General features: G+C 46.1%; 1 protein-coding gene across 12 annotated transcripts; it reads left to right on the top strand.

The window, feature by feature from the left end:
• The first annotated feature begins 169 nt into the window (after positions 1-169).
• Positions 170-17,321, top strand: aPKC (protein kinase C iota type). 12 transcript variants are annotated; one of them, XR_004468952.1, is made up of 11 exons: positions 4,429-4,698; positions 8,602-9,278; positions 9,572-10,565; positions 12,292-12,342; positions 12,402-12,487; positions 12,555-13,511; positions 13,579-13,773; positions 14,222-14,343; positions 14,983-15,109; positions 15,176-15,467; positions 15,527-17,321. XR_004468952.1 is itself a non-coding variant. In XM_015184865.2 (10 exons), exons 2-9 carry the CDS (start codon positions 1,175-1,177, stop codon positions 15,068-15,070), a joined length of 1,830 nt encoding a protein of 609 aa, XP_015040351.1. In that variant the 5' UTR covers positions 170-311; positions 1,055-1,174; the 3' UTR covers positions 15,071-15,109; positions 15,176-17,114. The 12 variants fall into 12 exon arrangements, 11 of the variants coding, with proteins under 11 accessions (XP_015040351.1, XP_001361462.1, XP_015040347.1 ...); XM_015184865.2 differs by lacking the exons at positions 4,429-4,698; positions 8,602-9,278; positions 9,572-10,565 and adding exons at positions 170-311; positions 1,055-1,384; positions 1,452-1,572 and having other exon boundaries at positions 15,176-17,114; XM_001361425.5 differs by lacking the exons at positions 4,429-4,698; positions 8,602-9,278; positions 9,572-10,565; positions 14,222-14,343 and adding exons at positions 170-451; positions 1,055-1,384; positions 1,452-1,572; positions 14,739-14,854 and having other exon boundaries at positions 15,176-17,114.
• The last annotated feature ends 11 nt before the right edge of the window (positions 17,322-17,332 follow it).

Below are 17,332 nucleotides of genomic sequence, written 5' to 3'. Positions count from 1 at the left end.
TTGGATAAAATAATGTGGGCAGAGCTGAGGGTTCTATATAGCTAGTAATATTCGACGGAATATCAAAATTAAGAAATATGGGCGCAACTTGAGTAATTCATCAGTATTTTTACGGTATATTTTTAAAATGAGACGGTATATTTCGGTATATTTCTGAGGGTCAGGCCGTATATTTTTATCGCCTTCCGCGGTCACACTGGTCCTCGCTCCTAGCTATGTTAGATTTAATTTATTTAAACAAATTCAACAACAAATTCAAGCCATAGCCAGCGAAAAGTCTTTAACCTCAATCGAGCGCCTTCAATTAAAATGTGTGTGAACTTATAATTGGCTTTCGTTTCTGTTCTCGGGTGTGTGTGCGTGTTTCGTTTTGTGTTTGATTTGTCATTCCTTTGCGGCGTTTGTTCGTCGCTTATTTTTGGTTAAACAAATTGCGTTTTCTGTGTGTGGTGTAAGCATTTGATCTAAAGAAAATCGCTTAGAATTAAGTATTGGACGAATTGGGCAATACGTAATTGCAGAAAGACAGCGGCACAATTGAAAAATGCAAATCTATTAAAACAGGTTGTCGAGACTCTTTCTCTGTCCCACTCCCTGCCCCTACTCTGCCTCTCCCTTTTTCTCTGTGTCTGCTAATCGTTCGCTTTGGTATTTGTTGCGGCATTTGCTGCCAACTAAGAGCGCGCGAGAGAGAGAGAGAGGGAGGGAGCGCTTGTGCAAGTCAATGCACGGCATTACTTATACCCCAAGTAAAAGATGGCCAGTAAAAGAAAAAGACAACTAAACTTATATGCCTTCTATTATGCTGCTGTTTCCTCTGCTTCGGGGCTGGTTTTAAGGGGCGTTTGTTCCGCTTATTTGGGGCATGATTCACTTTGGCTTGTTTTGGATCCGTTTCCATTTTGTGCAGCAGCAACAACAACTACCTGTGGAATGCCTTCCAAATGTCAAAGTTGACAACAGCTGTTTGGGCGCCAGTTCAAACTAGAATCGAACTAGTGTGTGTGCATGTGGGCGATCTCTTGATTAATCTTTTATCTTATTCTTTTTGCAGTTTTGCTGTTATCTTTTCGTGTTTTCGTTTGTGAGTCTGTGCGTTTTTGCGTGTGTGTGTGTGTGTTTGAGTACGTGCGTGTTTTAGCGAAAACAAATCTATTAAATAACGGTGAAGCAAATGCAGAAAATGCCCTCGCAAATCTTGACCGATGGCAGTAGCGGCGCCGGCAGTCTGAACAGCGCCAGCCTGCTGGCCAACACTCCCAACAGCATTACGGTGAAAACCGCCTACAACGGCCAGGTAATCATCACCACCATCAACAAGAATGTCTCCTACGAGGAGCTCTGCTATGAAATACGCAACATATGCCGATTTCCCATCGATCAGGTAAGCTTTCAGATAAACTTTAGTGCGGAAGAAGGTATCTACAGGCAAAGATTACTTCCTTTTGCAGGCCTTTACCATCAAGTGGGTGGACGAGGAGAACGATCCATGCACGATATCCACCAAAATGGAACTGGACGAAGCCATCCGATTGTATGAAATGAACTACGATTCCCAATTGGTCATTCATGGTGAGTTCTTAAGCCATTTACGATACCTATTTATAGGCTCTAAAGATTCCCATGATGAACATTTAGTACATAAGCCCGCATAAATCCAGCTGTGGTTGGATGTGGTACAATTTCACTTATCAATTCAGGTTACTTATCTTTTAAGTCATTATTGAGTCATTACTATATATTTATATGCTGTACAACAGAAAACCTTACGACTTTGCCATATATTTACGTATAATTGTGGAAGCTTGTAGAATATTGATTATAGGTATTATCAAATGTTTCATATATGTATATTTAAAGTTCTAGTACTTTGTGCTAGGGTGCAGGCCACCTGCGCTTAATGGACCGCGCTTTATCAAGAATTTTTGCCCAAATTTGCTTTAAATAAAATATGTACTGGGCGTCGACGAATACCCAAAACATTTTTATTTAATTGGCAGATATATTTATGTATCTTGAAGCTCTTCCTGCATTTATTGAAAGACCATGGGTATATGGAAGTTTTCATTCTAATTATTCGACCTTCCCCCAAGTTGTATCCCACAATTTTGATTGAATAATCCCCGAAAAGTAGGCTTCAATAAATCCATTAGCCAATAAGCAACAGCATCAAAGTGCCTGCAGTGCTTGAGCTGCTTTAAAACATTTAAGCTCGATTAAACAGGACGAGAGCACAGAGGGCTTTATTAGTCCTGCTGCCATGCAGCGCCCCCCCTCTGACCCCAGACATTGCCGAAAGCGAAGAGCATCTCCTCGACTTAATAACATAAAATATTAATTAACTTGTACTCACACAGACACACACGCTGAATTGCCACAGTACCTGCCTTGTGGCTTGGCCTAAAGCATACAACGTTTTTCTCTTCACTTTTCCATACAAATTCTGTTGGCTGTTGGCTTGTCGGGTTCGTTTATAATTCATTATAATTAAATTGTTTGCTCAGTGTGGGTTTAGGTTTTTGGCCCATTTTTTTGGAGGGGAGATTTTAATTTGCAACACATATGAGAACTCATTTTTTGTTAAATGGTTGCCACAAAAAATGGGACTTGGTCTGGCAAACGCCAAACAGAGAACCCTCTCTAAAACCAAAAATAAATTACTAAACAAAGATCAGAATGAAAATAAAATGGACAGAAGAAGGAATGCTCTTTAAATAATCTTCAAAAATATTATTTAGTTTGCCAAAAAATTATACTTTTGAGTGCATTATGGGACTATCTCAAAGAGTGCATCATCTTATCATCATCTTATATCCGATATGTTGCATTCCCTGTAGAGTGTTAGCTTCTGGTGAGACCCAGATTACTCCGACCTTCACATATGTCCCCCCTCCCAGCGTACCTTTGGCCGTATTCCGTATTCTGAGCGTGTACCCGGAAAGAAGAGACCTAACTGCACGGCAGATATGATAACTGCCAGCAGCACTAAACAAAGTTGGGGAAGGGTCGTTGAGGATGGGAAGGAGCTACCCTTTCCACTTTTTCTGGCTTTGTTTTTGTGTGTTTGGTGGGCCAGGCATCCTGATATTTTGTGGCCATACGGATGCAGCACTCTCCTCCTCAAAAAAGGAAATTGTGGACCACATTGTTATACCCTTGCAGGGGGTATTCTGATGTTGACCAACAGTGTGTAACCCAAGGGAGGCCCACTTCCGTCCCCATAAACTCTATCCAGGTGATATTTGTATACCATTCACCAGAAAACAGACAGCACATAACGGCGCATTTAGATCACCTCTGTCGCCAGGTGGCATAAAGATATATCATTTCTGTTTGTTGGTTAGTGGAGTGCAGCTATAGAATCACCATTATTCTGTACGATCGCTTTGTAAGGGTATAAAGAGGTTCGGCCTTCGTAGCTAGACTTCCTTACGTGTAGTTTGTTGTTTTGTGGCCACGTGTGAAAAAAAGCGGATTAAAAGCATTCTGCCAGTGCGTGTATGGGGGTATTATGTTACCGTTACAGCCGCTAGAACGGCCCGGCAGACACACTCACACACACACACATGCACCCGTACCTGTACATGTATCCTAAAAGCATTACACGACAAGACTTGCCGATGTTGTTGTTACTGCTTCCTCTGGTGTTCCCTGCCGCTGCCTGCCTGTTCTGTTGTTGGTGTGGTTACACTGTCCCTGTGCCAGTGTTGATTAGTAAATGGCAGTGTTGGTATGAACACGTGTGCGTGTGTGTTTATAAGCCGTTGTTTCGGCTCCAGTAGGGTGTGGGGGGGGACGTTCTTTTTGTATGTTACCGGCTTACCTTCCGGCTTCATCTCCGGCCCGTACCAACAATGCTGCGACCGCCCTCCTGTCCATCCCAAAACGGAACTGACAATAACAACGGTAGAAAAAAGCCAGCAACAGAAAGTACCGTTATAATTTATGCGCCTGCAATATGGCCACGCTGCCCCAGCCACAGACACACACACACACGCACAGACACAGACAACCGACGAGGCAGAGAAAAACTTTATCCAGGTCCAAATAACTTTGGAGCACATAAGGTCGGTCGATACACAAGATGCCGCTACACCAGAGCGAGACGGGAGACAATCCGATGGAGACAGCTAGAAAGACAGAGAGGTAGAGACAGAGAGAGAGAGCATTTCCCCAAGCGTAACAAAAAACAGCTGAGCTGAAGCTGAGGCCCGGCATTGCCAGCTCGGTGTGTTTCGGGCTGCCTGGCAATGCCTAAAGCGCCGGTCTGCGGCTTTTATTTGTGCTGCAAAAACAACTCCGCAGCGGAGGAGCCAGGCGCGGGAGAGCAGCCCGTCCGCGTCACCTGACATTGAACTCTCTCGTTAGCTTTGGCTCTGGCTTTGGCTCTCTGCGAACTTTATTCCTCAGTCAGCGCGAGAAATATCCCCAGCATAACGGGACTGCTTCGGCATTCACTCGCGCGTTGGCTGTTTGCCTGTGTGGAAGTGCCGTGCGGACTCCGAATCGACTCCGGGCCCCCAAATCGTGTTTAACCTCGCGTCTCGCACTCACCCGTACACCACAGTACATATACATATATATGATTATACATATGCACATAAATATGTTTATGTACTTGTATTTGTGCACACATATAACGCTATAAAGCATTTGCGGTGTAAAGTCGAAACAAATTCATAGACGGAGTCGTCAAAAGTAACGAAAAAAGTGCCAAACAACATAATTTTATATAATTATAAGCATTTCTGCAGAGCCCCCCCCCAACCCGTAGCTGCGTATCTGCCCTCTCGCATACTTTGGTAATCCTGAAAATCGTACGAAAAAATCAATTGCCCCTGGGCAACATTTTTTGACGGCTCTGCCGGCGTGTTAGTCGTCGGTTTTTCTGATTAGTTGCCATACAATTTCCTTTTTGGCAACAAATGCGTCGGAGGGAAAAGGGCTGAAACGAGAATGATTAACATAAATTCATGTATATTTTCATGAATGGAACTTTCGGGCTGCTAATGAAGTGGAAACTTTTCGGAATTTGTAAGCAGAAAGAAGGCCAGCGGACAGGGGAAACACGAATTTTTGAGTTGGATTTATGGAAATTTTGGCAGCTTTAACACGGAGCAGTCTCGGGGTGTCTAGCATACCTTTAGGCGTTGAACGACAAAGGATTCTTGCAACACCATCCATTAAGATTATAGAGCTCCATCGGCTGGATGAAACCATCTGTCGGTTATTGTAAATGTGTTCTGGACTTGTAAGGGCGATATTCCCTAAAGTCATATTAAATCTTAAGTGTTGAGGTAAAAGTTTTCGGGACAGTGTTCGAAATCTAGCGGTAAATATCGAGCTACAGATCTCTTAAAATCGAACCATTTCCATTTCCATGTTGGACCAGACACACTCAGAGACGGGCGAGTTTGTGTGTGTGTGCGAGAATCCCCACCCTAAACTTGACCCCAGGCATTTGCACTTCATCAAGCGATGCTTGCACTGCCTCTGCGTCTGTGCCAGGCCAGAATCCACACAAACTGGTGCGAATAAATGGATATACGTATATCGTATAGGCGTGCATATACAAATACAATACATACTCACGCCAGAAGCTGCAGGGCAGTGGAATTTTCCTTTTTGGCAAGACATTTTGTTGGCCAGGCTGTCGCAATGCCATTTCAACTTTTTCGTTTCTTTCTTTTCGTCCCTGAAGGCTTTTGTTGGGCGCCCAACATCACCCCCAGCCCCCCAAGAACCAGGTGTTCTGCTTCCTCCGCAAAAAGTTAAATCAGCAAATTTTCACTTTTCCCCGAATTGGTTTCAGAATTCTCGGGTTCCTTTGGGCCCGGCCTGTGCCCCATTATGATTGTTTGGCAAATTTTAATGATGCCATTGGGCTTAATGAAATTATTGTTAGTTCAGCAAACAAGAAGTCCACTTAGATGCAAAAGTAGGGAGAGGAAGCGAGCATTGCGGGGTCTTCCATTCAATATGCACACGACGTCCCTTTGGCTGGGCCACGCCATAACGCCCGGTGCTTTTGCTGGTAACTTTATACTGCCACAGCATCCGTTCTCTCCATCCTCCACTCTCCATCCTCCGTTTGTTGGGTTTGAAATTTTATAACCGTGTGGGAGTTGAAGGGGAAGCAGGTGCCCAGGCTGGGGCCTTGACGTCACTCGGCCCAACCAAATTGATGTTTAACTATTGATGCCCGACGCGGCTTGTAGCTGGTATCCAGGAGATTGTTTCGCATCTCTCCAGATGGCCATTGCCTGCTTATGTTTATCGCTGCATGGCCTGGCCTGGACTGGCCTGGCCCTAGATTGGGGCGTGTCTAGCTAAATATGAAGCTGTATCGGTTCAGTGATGTAAGAAGATGCGTTTATTGGTGGTTTCAGTTTATTTAAATGGGGTATTAATGGTCCACATAATAAATAATGCAATTAATAGGCAATTGATATGGTTGTACGAATAATTAAATTTGATAGCACTCGATTGCATTAAATTCCTAAATCAGATTACAATTAAATAGCATATATCGTATCTATTAGGTTGGTAACAGATTGAGTAACCAGTTTGTAATTAGGGTTGCCAATGATACAGGCTAACCATCCAATTCTCTTGGTCTCTAGAGCTGTCGCGAGCATAGAGGTCGGATAAGGTCTGCTGTGGATGGTTTTGTGTGGGATGTTTTGCCCCCTCCTGGGCAAACAAGCAGCAACCAATATTCATGCTCCAATTACAGGAAAAACAATGCCGGCCGGGCCAGGACCCAAGTGTTTATATTTAGCAAACGATGTAGGAGAGAGGGCGGGCGATACACAGATTGAGTGGGAGGGGGGAAAGAGTAAGCCAAGTTCCGAAATGCATCACTTTGGGGCCTTGTCCGCCCCTCGAGACTGCATCATCAGCAGATAAGCCAAGAGCCAAGAGCAGGCGATGGAAAACAGGGAGATGTGAAATGAGGACCAAACAAAAGGATCTGCTTGCCTTGTCACGACAAAAGCTCTTGAGTCAAGTGGTGGCTGTCCGTCCACCTAAGCAGCCCTTGGAATTGGTCCCAGCCTTCGTATCGGTCTTGGCAGTCCCCAGCATCAGCTTTCGACCCACTTGGACCCTCGTTAATCATGCGAATTATGCATGAAAGTGGAGTACTTAATTTCAATTGTCTAAACAACAACGTCAGCGACAAGCGATTTCGATGTGACCTACCAATACACTTGAAGAAAATTTTCTATTTACACTTGACTGCATTGGCGGGTGGGTGGTCTGATGGCAGAGGCTACAGCGGACTGCATACTTATGTGGGCAACTGAGTAAATTTCCCTGCGCGCGTCTTACAGGGAGAGAAGAGAAGCCAGCAGAAGACCGAGAGAGTGAGAGAGCAAGAGTAAGCGGCGCTTTTGTTCAAGGTGTATTTATTATGAGGTGACAGAGACCATCCTTGGTTCTCTTTCGCCGTCTGTCTAGGAATAAAGCAGAATAGCGAAGACTTCGTCTTCGGTATTTAAGTGCGAAAGAGCCGCCTGTATTTGGCACTTATTTCCGTTGCAGCTTATATTTGGCAGAGAAACTGAAACGCAGGCAAAGAGAGTAGAAAAAACTTTCTGAAGAGTAAATGATGGCAATACTTCTCACCCAGCATACAATAAACCTTGCTTTCCTGCTCTCTTCGGCTCTCTTTCGTCTTTCGGCTGCTGCTTTCGGCTGCTGCTCTGCATCGCCTTCGCCTTCTGCTTCTGCTTCTGCCTCTTTCACGCCTTTGTCAATTTGCAGCAACTTGTGCGCTCGTTTGACTTGGGTTAAATTGTTTGTGATTGTCGTCGCAGCAACTGTCTCTGCAAAAGTTTGCGCCACACCAGTGAGTGTGTGTGTGTGTGTGTGCGCCTTGACAGAGTTGTCAGCTGTTTCACTTGCATTGCTCCCCGCTCGCTTTCTCTCTCGACCAGCCTCGCTCTCTGTCGCTCTTTTGCCCATTATTACACAATTTATATTTTTTTTTTTAGGTGTGGTTTCTGCGGCAACGGCGTCTGCATGTGACGCCCACACACCGGCCACGCCCTTAGCGCACGCTTATGGTCGGTCGCTCGTATCCTTGCACAAGGAATTTTTTCTTGCTTTTGTTTTAATCAATCATTTTCTACAAAACTCTGCCCTGTTTGTGGTAGTTGATCGGCGTGCCACGGCGGGGTGGGGCTCCCGAGAGGTGGGGTGGGGGCTTTCAAAGTTTGCATAGTTTCTAGTCGGCCTGTGGCGCTTTTGCCATGTAACTGTAATTGCAGCTGGGACCTTGTTCCGCTTTGCTCCGGCACTTCTTCTGCCGCCGCCGTCGCCGCAGCCTGTTCTTCGTTATTTTGTTATGCGCTCCATTTGTGGAATATAGAGAGTGGCACAGTGGGGCCCTAATGGGAAAAACGGCAGTCGAATTAAAACCTCTGCAGCAGATCTCTCTCATATGGGTTCGATTTTGTCGTTTTGGAAAGCCTTGAATCGTATTCTCAAGTTGAAAGAACTTCTGCCGGCTGATATTCCAGGCCGAAACACAGAAAAACATCTTTCGAATTGAGCTATGAGCTTTCGGTTTTTACAACAAGTTGTTGCCACTTTCAGGCCACGGTGCATGAGCCTCACAGGCATATTACATGCCCCCGTCTTCGACTCGTTGTTGTGTGCGCGCCCCCCCCGCTCGACTGTCCTTTGAGAACGTTGCAAGCTTATGCAAATTTTGCGGCAATTAATCGCGATTTCAAGTCAAGTGCCAACTGCGATTTAAGCGAATACCAAAAACAAATCGTAGCCCGTCGGAGAAAGGATTAACCCACGAACAGAAGATGGCCTGGGGATACTGGTCGGCCACGACTGTGGATCGGGGACGCTCGCCGCGCCGCCTAACGCAGTGCACACCGCTGCCCGTGAACATAGTGCAGCAGGAGGAGGAGGAGGAGGAGCAGCAGCAGCAGCAGCCGTTGCCGCCAGCGTGCATGCCCCAGCAGCAGCAACAGCCGCATCAGCATCAGCACCAACAATCGCAAACCTGCCCCAGCACGCCGTCAGCCAATCAACAGGGGAGCGGCAACCTCTGCTACAGTCCGTCGTGCCGGTCCCGCTGCTCGAGTCCGTGTCCGGGCTCCCCCTGCGGCTCCATAACACCGCCGCCGCCGCCGCTGCTGACATCCTCGCAGCAGCATCTCCACTCGAACAAGAACTGTCCCGCTGCCCAGCAGCTGATGACACACCTGGACTATGCGGCCAGAAGGCAGTCGTTGGATCAGCTGGATAGTCCGCAGGTACTACAGGAGAGAATTCCCTTGACAAAGAGCTCTGCTTGAAGGGTGGCTACGATAGTTCATCAGTCATTGGTCCATTCCTTAGAGAAGTCAATGATTAGTGGGTGGTTTACAGGAAACACTTACCACTTGAGCAATCACCCATTTATCATTGATGATCCGATAAATTTGATATACAAAGGAATGATGGGAATGATCATTCAATCTCAACCTTTAAGCAGAGCTCTACAAAGCGAGTCAAAACCGATACCACTCTGATCCTGATATATCTACCTCTCTCCCTCCCCCCAAAGTCCAAGTACTTCGACATCCAGGCCAATCAGCTGTCGGACATCATGTGCCGGGGCGCAGTGGTCAGCTCCATACAGTCGGCCAACAACACGCTAACCCGAGGCGTCTCGCTGCACAGTCGGAGCGGCAGTGCCCATGGGAGCCACCACGGAAGCCACCATGGGAGCCACCACAGCCACAGCCACCACGGGAGTGCCCATGGATCGTTGGGCTGCCTCCAGGGGGGCGTAGGAGTGGGCGTTGGCGTGGGCGTCGGTACCGGAAGCACCGGTAGCATTGGAATGATGTCGGCGGGCCACATCGATACGGGCGACTATGATGTGCCGCATCCGCACCCGTACACGCACCACTATATGCAGACAACGGCATCGGTGACGCCCCCGCGTGGCAGCCTGAGCCGGCCGGGATCGGCGGGAGCCGTGTGTGCCGGCCACGACTCCGGATCGGATTCGAGTCAGGGCTGTGGCGGCTCCATCATGGGGGGAATGCTCGTCATGGGCCATCCCGGCCACATGGGCAGCCTGGGACACCACAGCACGGGCAGCGGCTCCCTCGGACGGTGCTCGAGTCGGTGCCACAACACGAACACCACAACGACGGATGACTCGGGCGGCGGCAGCAGTGGTGGCGGCGGCGGAGGCGTCGGCGGAGGCAGTGCCTCGATTGCCGTGGGCATGCCTGGCATGCTGATTGACTACCATCATGGCCACCACAGTCACAGTGGCAGCGCCGGCAGCGGCCTCAACGGCTGCGGAGCGGGCAGCATCGCCGGCGGAAGCATTGGAGGTCGCAGCAGTGTCCTGGGCACCATTCACAACGGCCACGGCCATCATCATCAGCAATATCATCACGAGTGCATTCACTACGAGCGTCTGCCCATTCCCGTGCCCATTCCCACAGTGCCCATGGGCGTGGCCCTGCCACAGCAGCAGCAGCAGATGCCGCCGCAGCATCAGCTGCAGTCGGAGGAGGAGATCGAGCCGGCCTATGCGACAGGTAAATGGATATGTTCCAGAGCATAAGCAGGCTCTAAACCATCATTTTAGTTTTAATTTATTTATGTTAAATCCACTAAATATTGTCTTTGCCAATAAATATTTTATTTTCCATTTTTGTATAGATTACTTATGTTTTATTGAATTTTTGTAGTTTTTTTCGATTTATTTTTGATACCCACTAGTCGTAGCCCTCGGCTTGCCCAGCCCTGAGCCTATCGTGGAAGCCCCATTTGCTGCGCTCTCACTTGCTCCCAATTAGAGGACGGGCCCTGGGCGTTCGGTTCTTGTGACAATTCAATCGACCACTTGAGCACTTGCGGCTGATTCTGTTCTGTTCTGTTTTGCACTTGATTTTATTGTTCTTTTGTTATGTCTTCTCTTTCCGTCCGCTCCGTGGTGGAGCCTCAGTTTACTGTTGAAAGTCGCGCGGTGACGACGCCCCGCGCGTGCCAAAAGCGCCTTAGCGTCTCTTAACTGGAACATCAGCCAATTGGTCATTGTTTTGTGTTCGGCTCCAGCGACCTATGAACCGACCACAGCCCCAAAGAGAGCCCCGACCGCAATGATCATCTGGAGCGGCTTCTGCGAGGCGGCCCAAATATATAGCACTCAGACGGCGACGTTTATGAGTGGTGGGGCATCGTGTTAGTATTGAATGTGTGGACCGGACCCCCCATATAGAGTGTATTAAGAAGTAACAGACCTACCAATCGATCTAGATTCTATATAGATCTTCCTTGGAAAGCACATACTGCCCTTCTTTTGTGACTCCGGCCTTGTGGCTGATTAGCCCTAGTCCGCTATGAGTAATGTGATTGCAAATCGCACCTTTTTAGCCACACATCGCGACTAAGTGGGCTCCTATTTGTGTATTTCCCCAGGCCTGCTAGTCATAAACTTTGTTATCTCCCGGGGCAAGGCATTTACGAGGTATGAAAAATACAGAAACCGGCAGAAAAAGCAAAAAAAAAAAGAAAAACAACAGAAACCAAACAAATTTTGTCCCTCATATCAGAATTGATAACACTGATAGCCATACCCAGTGTTCGTGTGTGTTCGTGTGTGTCTGTGTTAGATTCTAGGTCAATGCAAGGCATGGGGCAATATGTAGAATCTATCACTATTATAACCTTGTAGACAGGCAGAATTATTGAACCCGGGCAGACAACACACTCGGGACGCTTTAATTGAATTATGCATTCAATGAATGATGGGCACAAGCAGAATCCCTGACAACCGAACAAGTGGTCTCAATTGATGGACTAGTCCCCCGGAAAAGCTTAATTAACATTACTTGGAAAAGGGAGAGAGAGAGGCAGAGAGAGAGAGTACCCTCCTATCTATCTATGGCACACACTCCCCCACTCCATAGCTCATGGGGTATCTGTATCTGTATCTCTCTCTCTCGCTGTCTGTATTCTCCACTTGGTGCGTAGCACAGAGAGATAAGGAGCGCGGGTTGGCCGAGTGGCTCAGTCGTGGAACGGGCGCTCAACAGACAACAGCAACACATGTGGCTGGGACGGAATCCGTTTATAAGTAAAAATCGCTGAATAAAATCACATTAAATTGATAAGCGACCACCGCAGCGAGTGGTAATAAAAGACCACCCAATGGGCAAACTAGCTTTCCGTAAGCATGCCCAGCCGTCCCAATTTGCTATATATATATATATAATATATATATGTAGTTCTCACAAACAATCTTTTCCTTTGTTGTTTCAGTATTTCCCAATGTTCCTCAAGCGCCGGGATTGTCCTGCGATGGCGAAGATCGTGAGTATAACCGGATTACATGGATCAAACTTGTTTCAAATCATTATCTCCTTTCACAGGCAGCATCTATCGACGTGGTGCTCGACGGTGGCGTAAACTGTATCGCGTCAACGGACACATTTTCCAGGCCAAGCGTTTCAATCGGGTGAGTATCCACCATCCCACCCAAAACCCAAATTCTAATCGGTTTTCCTCTCCCTTCTTGATTGCAGCGTGCTTTCTGTGCCTATTGCCAGGATCGTATCTGGGGCCTGGGACGACAGGGTTTCAAGTGCATACAATGCAAGCTGCTGGTGCACAAAAAGTGCCACAAGCTGGTGCAGAAGCACTGCACCGACCAGCCAGAGCCATTGGTCAAGGAGCGGGCCGAGGAGTCGAGCGACCCGATGCCGGTGCCATTGCCGCCGCTGCCGTACGAGGCCATGGGCGGCAGCTCGGACGCCTGCGAGACGCACGACCATGCGCACATCGTGGCCCCGCCACCGCCCGATGATCCCCTGGAGCCGGGCACCCAGCGCCAGTACTCGCTGAACGACTTCGAGCTGATACGCGTCATCGGCCGTGGAAGCTACGCCAAGGTGCTAATGGTGGAGCTGCGGCGCACGCGTCGCATCTACGCCATGAAGGTGATCAAGAAGGCCCTGGTGACCGACGACGAGGACATCGACTGGGTGCAGACGGAGAAGCATGTGTTCGAGACGGCGTCAAACCACCCGTTCTTGGTGGGACTGCATTCGTGCTTCCAGACGCCGTCGCGCCTCTTCTTCGTCATTGAGTTCGTGCGGGGCGGCGACCTGATGTACCACATGCAGCGCCAGCGGCGGCTGCCCGAGGAGCACGCCCGCTTCTATGCGGCGGAGATAAGTCTGGCCCTGAACTTCCTCCACGAAAAGGGAATCATCTATCGCGATCTGAAGCTGGACAACGTGCTGCTCGACCACGAGGGGCACATCAAGCTTACCGACTATGGCATGTGCAAGGAAGGCATTCGCTCGGGCGACACAACCTCCACGTTCTGCGGCACACCCAACTACATTGCCCCAGAGATCCTGCGAGGCGAGGACTACGGCTTCTCCGTCGACTGGTGGGCATTGGGCGTCTTGCTCTATGAGATGCTGGCCGGACGCAGTCCGTTCGACTTGGCCGGTGCCTCTGAGAATCCCGATCAGGTGCGTTTTTCCTCAACTCAAACTTAAACTAAAACTGCAACTAAGAATGTGATAAATGTTTGCCCAGAACACGGAGGATTATCTGTTCCAAGTGATTCTGGAGAAGACCATTCGTATACCGCGCTCCTTGAGCGTTCGGGCCGCCTCTGTCCTGAAAGGTTTCCTCAACAAGAATCCCGCTGATCGTTTGGGCTGCCATCGGGAGTCCGCCTTCATGGATATCGTCAGCCATCCGTTCTTCAAGAATATGGATTGGGAATTGGTAAGTGCAACGAGATTCACCCCTTTCTTCTTCCTGCTGTGTCTGTGTATGGGCTTATAGAATTGTTTGTGATGATGATAATGTCCCGAGGGAATGGTTTGAATCGGATTTATAGGGTATGCTTTACAGCAGGCTAGAGGCTAGAGACGTGAGATAGCGCAATCTCCCACCTCAGGAACGAACCCCAACTGTAATAGCCTTCCCGATTGACCCTGGGCAATAGGTCTAGGCCAAGTAAAACGTAACCCAATCGAACCCATGACTCCAACTCCACCTGGCATTGAATCTAGTCGGAGATAAGCTCGCTGATAGCCAACTAACGCAACTGCAACGCAATCATTATAGAGTATTATTCTTGTTTTGTTTTACCTTCGGTTCGCTGATGATATCTGTATATAAAAGCATTTCTTTTTGATTATTACACACGCATGAAATGACGTGTACGAAGATTGCACAGAAGGAGGTGCAACCGCCTTACATACCGAACCTGGATCCTGGCGATCCCTATGTGACAACAAATTTCGATGCTCAATTTACGCGAGAACCGCCCGAACTAACGCCCGACGATCCGTAAGTTAAATCGAGAATCCCCCGACGACAAGATGGATAGCGTTTTCTTTTGTTGTTAGTTTTTGTTTGTCCTTTGCATGAGATACTGCCACCGAAAGATCGTTTTTAGCCTCCAAACTAAGACTAACCCAGCAGGTAATTGTGCGTATCAATCAGCCACATTTCGACCATGCCCTGTCTATTACTCCTATTAACCGAACAGACCTCGTTTTCATAGACAGTATGTTATACAATCTTATCATCGTCATGATCATGCTCAAACGACACGGACATGAATGAGAAAAACTCGGTTTTATGTTTGCCAATTGGCTGGCAGTTTTCCTTATGGTTTACCAACAAAAATTCATTATGATTTTCTACTATCCTCATGCGACGATCCATCCTCCATCACGCAGCTTGAGCGCAAACAGGTCACGCCACCATTCAAGCCACGCTTAGACTCAGATCGCGACTTGGCCAACTTCCCGCCCGAGTTCACTGGCGAGGCCGTGCAGCTGACCCCGGATGATGAGTAAGTTGAGAGATCTATCTATCTATCGCCCCCGTACCCTTCCCCGTCCCCTTTGGTTACTTCATTAGCTTGTTGCACCATGCCTTTTGTTGATTCTAATATGCTCCCCCTTCAACCCCATTCCTCAGTCATGTCATTGACAACATTGATCAGTCGGAGTTCGAGGGCTTTGAGTATGTGAATCCGTTGCTGATGTCCCTGGAGGATTGCGTCTGACACCACGAAACGTGTGACTTACATCCGTACAATGTAAGGGTGAGTATTTGCGGCTAAACTTTTTATTGAATTTGCATAACAATGTTACGCCATGTTGCTATACAGCTATATGGCGAGGACTCCAGTGATTACGATTCTGTGGCAGATGATTTGAGTCTCTTGCATTTGAACAGCGCAGGAGCGACTGTGGCGGTGACTGGGGGTGGCTCGGTCAATGCCAATAACAATCTAAGCCAGCAGCAACATTATCGCCAGCAACAGCAACAGAAACAACAGCAATATCATCCTCATTCAGTATACTCACAGCAACAACAGCAGCAGCAACAGCAACAGCAGATCTTGCAACTTCAACAGCAGCAGCAGCAGCAGCAACAGCAGCAACATCATCATCATAATGGTAATAATATCAATCATAATAATCAAATGCAAGCAAATAATAACAAAAGTCTACTGCAGCACATGTTTTGCCTTCCATTGAACTAATTAAAATAACGAATTAGATAAAGCAACATGCAACAACAATGAGCAACACAGCAACAACAACTAGCAGAGCAACTAAAAAGAAAAAGCAAAAGAAAACCAAAACAAAAACAAATTTAAACTTAATAGAAACTAAACGAAAATGGCACAACTAACAAAATTATATAATCTTCTTAACAGCAGATACCATTTTTCGTAAAAATCTATATTACATATATGAGACAAAGAAGAAGCAAAGCAAAAAGTCACAAGTTGCGAGTATTACACAAAACAAACGATTACTTTACTACTTAAGCACTTAGGCAGCCCCGACTCCATGCAACAAAAAAACACTTTCATAACTCAATGCAAGACTTTTCAGCCAGAAACCCTGCGGAGGCGACTCCCAGGCGTATCCCAAGAAACCATTTTTAAGCTACATCAAATATATACATACATATATGGTATAATTTTTAAACGTTTAACAGCAACAAAAGACATTTCAATGTTAATTTTACTAGGAAGTGTGCGCAGAGAGGGGACACACTTCAAATGAATCAATCTATGTATAACGTATAAGAATATAAAACTCTAATGTAAAATGTGTGTGTGTCTAGCGTTAGAGAGCATGGTTTTTAAAAGCGACAAACTCGTAAATATGTACGAGTATTGTGAACAGAAATAGTTAACCGAAAGCAAAAAGAACATTTTGATTTCGCACAGAGAAGAGTCTCCCCCGATGCCCCGTCGGGGGGCACTATTCTCGTACCACACGAACAAAAAAATATATTTATTTATTGTATTCCTTGTATTATTTATTTTTATAACAAGCAAAACAAAATCCGTCTACTGGCAATATTTCTTTGTTAGGTATTAAAAAAAATTCTTTTATGTTTTTTTCAATGCATTCCACTGTACTTACAACAAAAACAACAGTATATATATATATATATACTATATATATGTATTTGTTAATTTTTTGAGCCTATTAGGAGGTAAAATTTTTTTCGTGGCGATACAATTTGCCGCAAAAATAATAAAAATGCTGATATGTTTTGTTCAATCTGTTGCGTCAATCATTGCGTACGTTTTTTAAACTTAAGCCTAAATATATACATTAGTAGATATTAAATAAAAATTGTATATTATGTTTTGATAAATCACATAAATATTGAGAACTTTATTCAAATTAATACGTATCCAAAACAAAAATATCATTGTGTTGCAAGAGTAAAGATTGGGTTTTGAATTGCAAGAAATTAAATAAATTTCAATGTTACTTGTTAATGTATGGAAAACAAAAGATACTACACATATATTGTTATATTTCCAGATACAACGCAATCAAAAGCAAATAATATTGATCAAAGCAAGTTTTTGATTCAGCAATTATCCATAATAGCAAGCAATCCACTCGAATGCAACAAATCGACAAACACTAAACCACTTACGAATTGCACTTTAATGTTAAAATGAAGCCTATTAAAAGGAGAGCAGAGCCCTTCCTTCCCCTCTAATTTCCCTGTTGTGTTTGATATCCAAGATCTACGAGTACGTTGACCTAGGTTTAAATGTTTTCAACTGAGCGTATACTATATGTATGTAATTGTATCTTCTTCAACTGATGTTTCCGACTGTTTTGTTTCTTATTTACGTACATACTTGATGCACTTTTGGCATACCGTATTGATGCTAGCAAAATGTCAAAACGAAATTGAGAACGTAAGCATTATTTGCGTAACAATTATCCATATAAACAAAAACGAATAAAGTATTGTATAAGAAAGAGAAATTGTCTTGATT

Source organism: Drosophila pseudoobscura, chromosome 3, assembly GCF_009870125.1.
Source record: "Drosophila pseudoobscura strain MV-25-SWS-2005 chromosome 3, UCI_Dpse_MV25, whole genome shotgun sequence".
Classification (NCBI taxonomy): Eukaryota; Metazoa; Arthropoda; class Insecta; order Diptera; family Drosophilidae; genus Drosophila; species Drosophila pseudoobscura.
Note: the sequence above shows the minus strand (reverse complement) of the source record. Positions and strands in the feature narration are given on the sequence as shown.

Bases quoted from the DNA above. Each gene is read 5' to 3' on its own strand.
- aPKC (XM_015184862.2), top strand. From the start codon at position 8,823: ATGGCCTGGGGATACTGGTCGGCCACGACTGTGGATCGGGGACGCTCG. The intron at 12,488-12,554 runs GTGAGTATCCAC...TCTTGATTGCAG, and splicing joins AGGCCAAGCGTTTCAATCGG to CGTGCTTTCTGTGCCTATTG. The intron at 13,774-14,221 runs GTAAGTGCAACG...ACGTGTACGAAG, and splicing joins AGAATATGGATTGGGAATTG to ATTGCACAGAAGGAGGTGCA.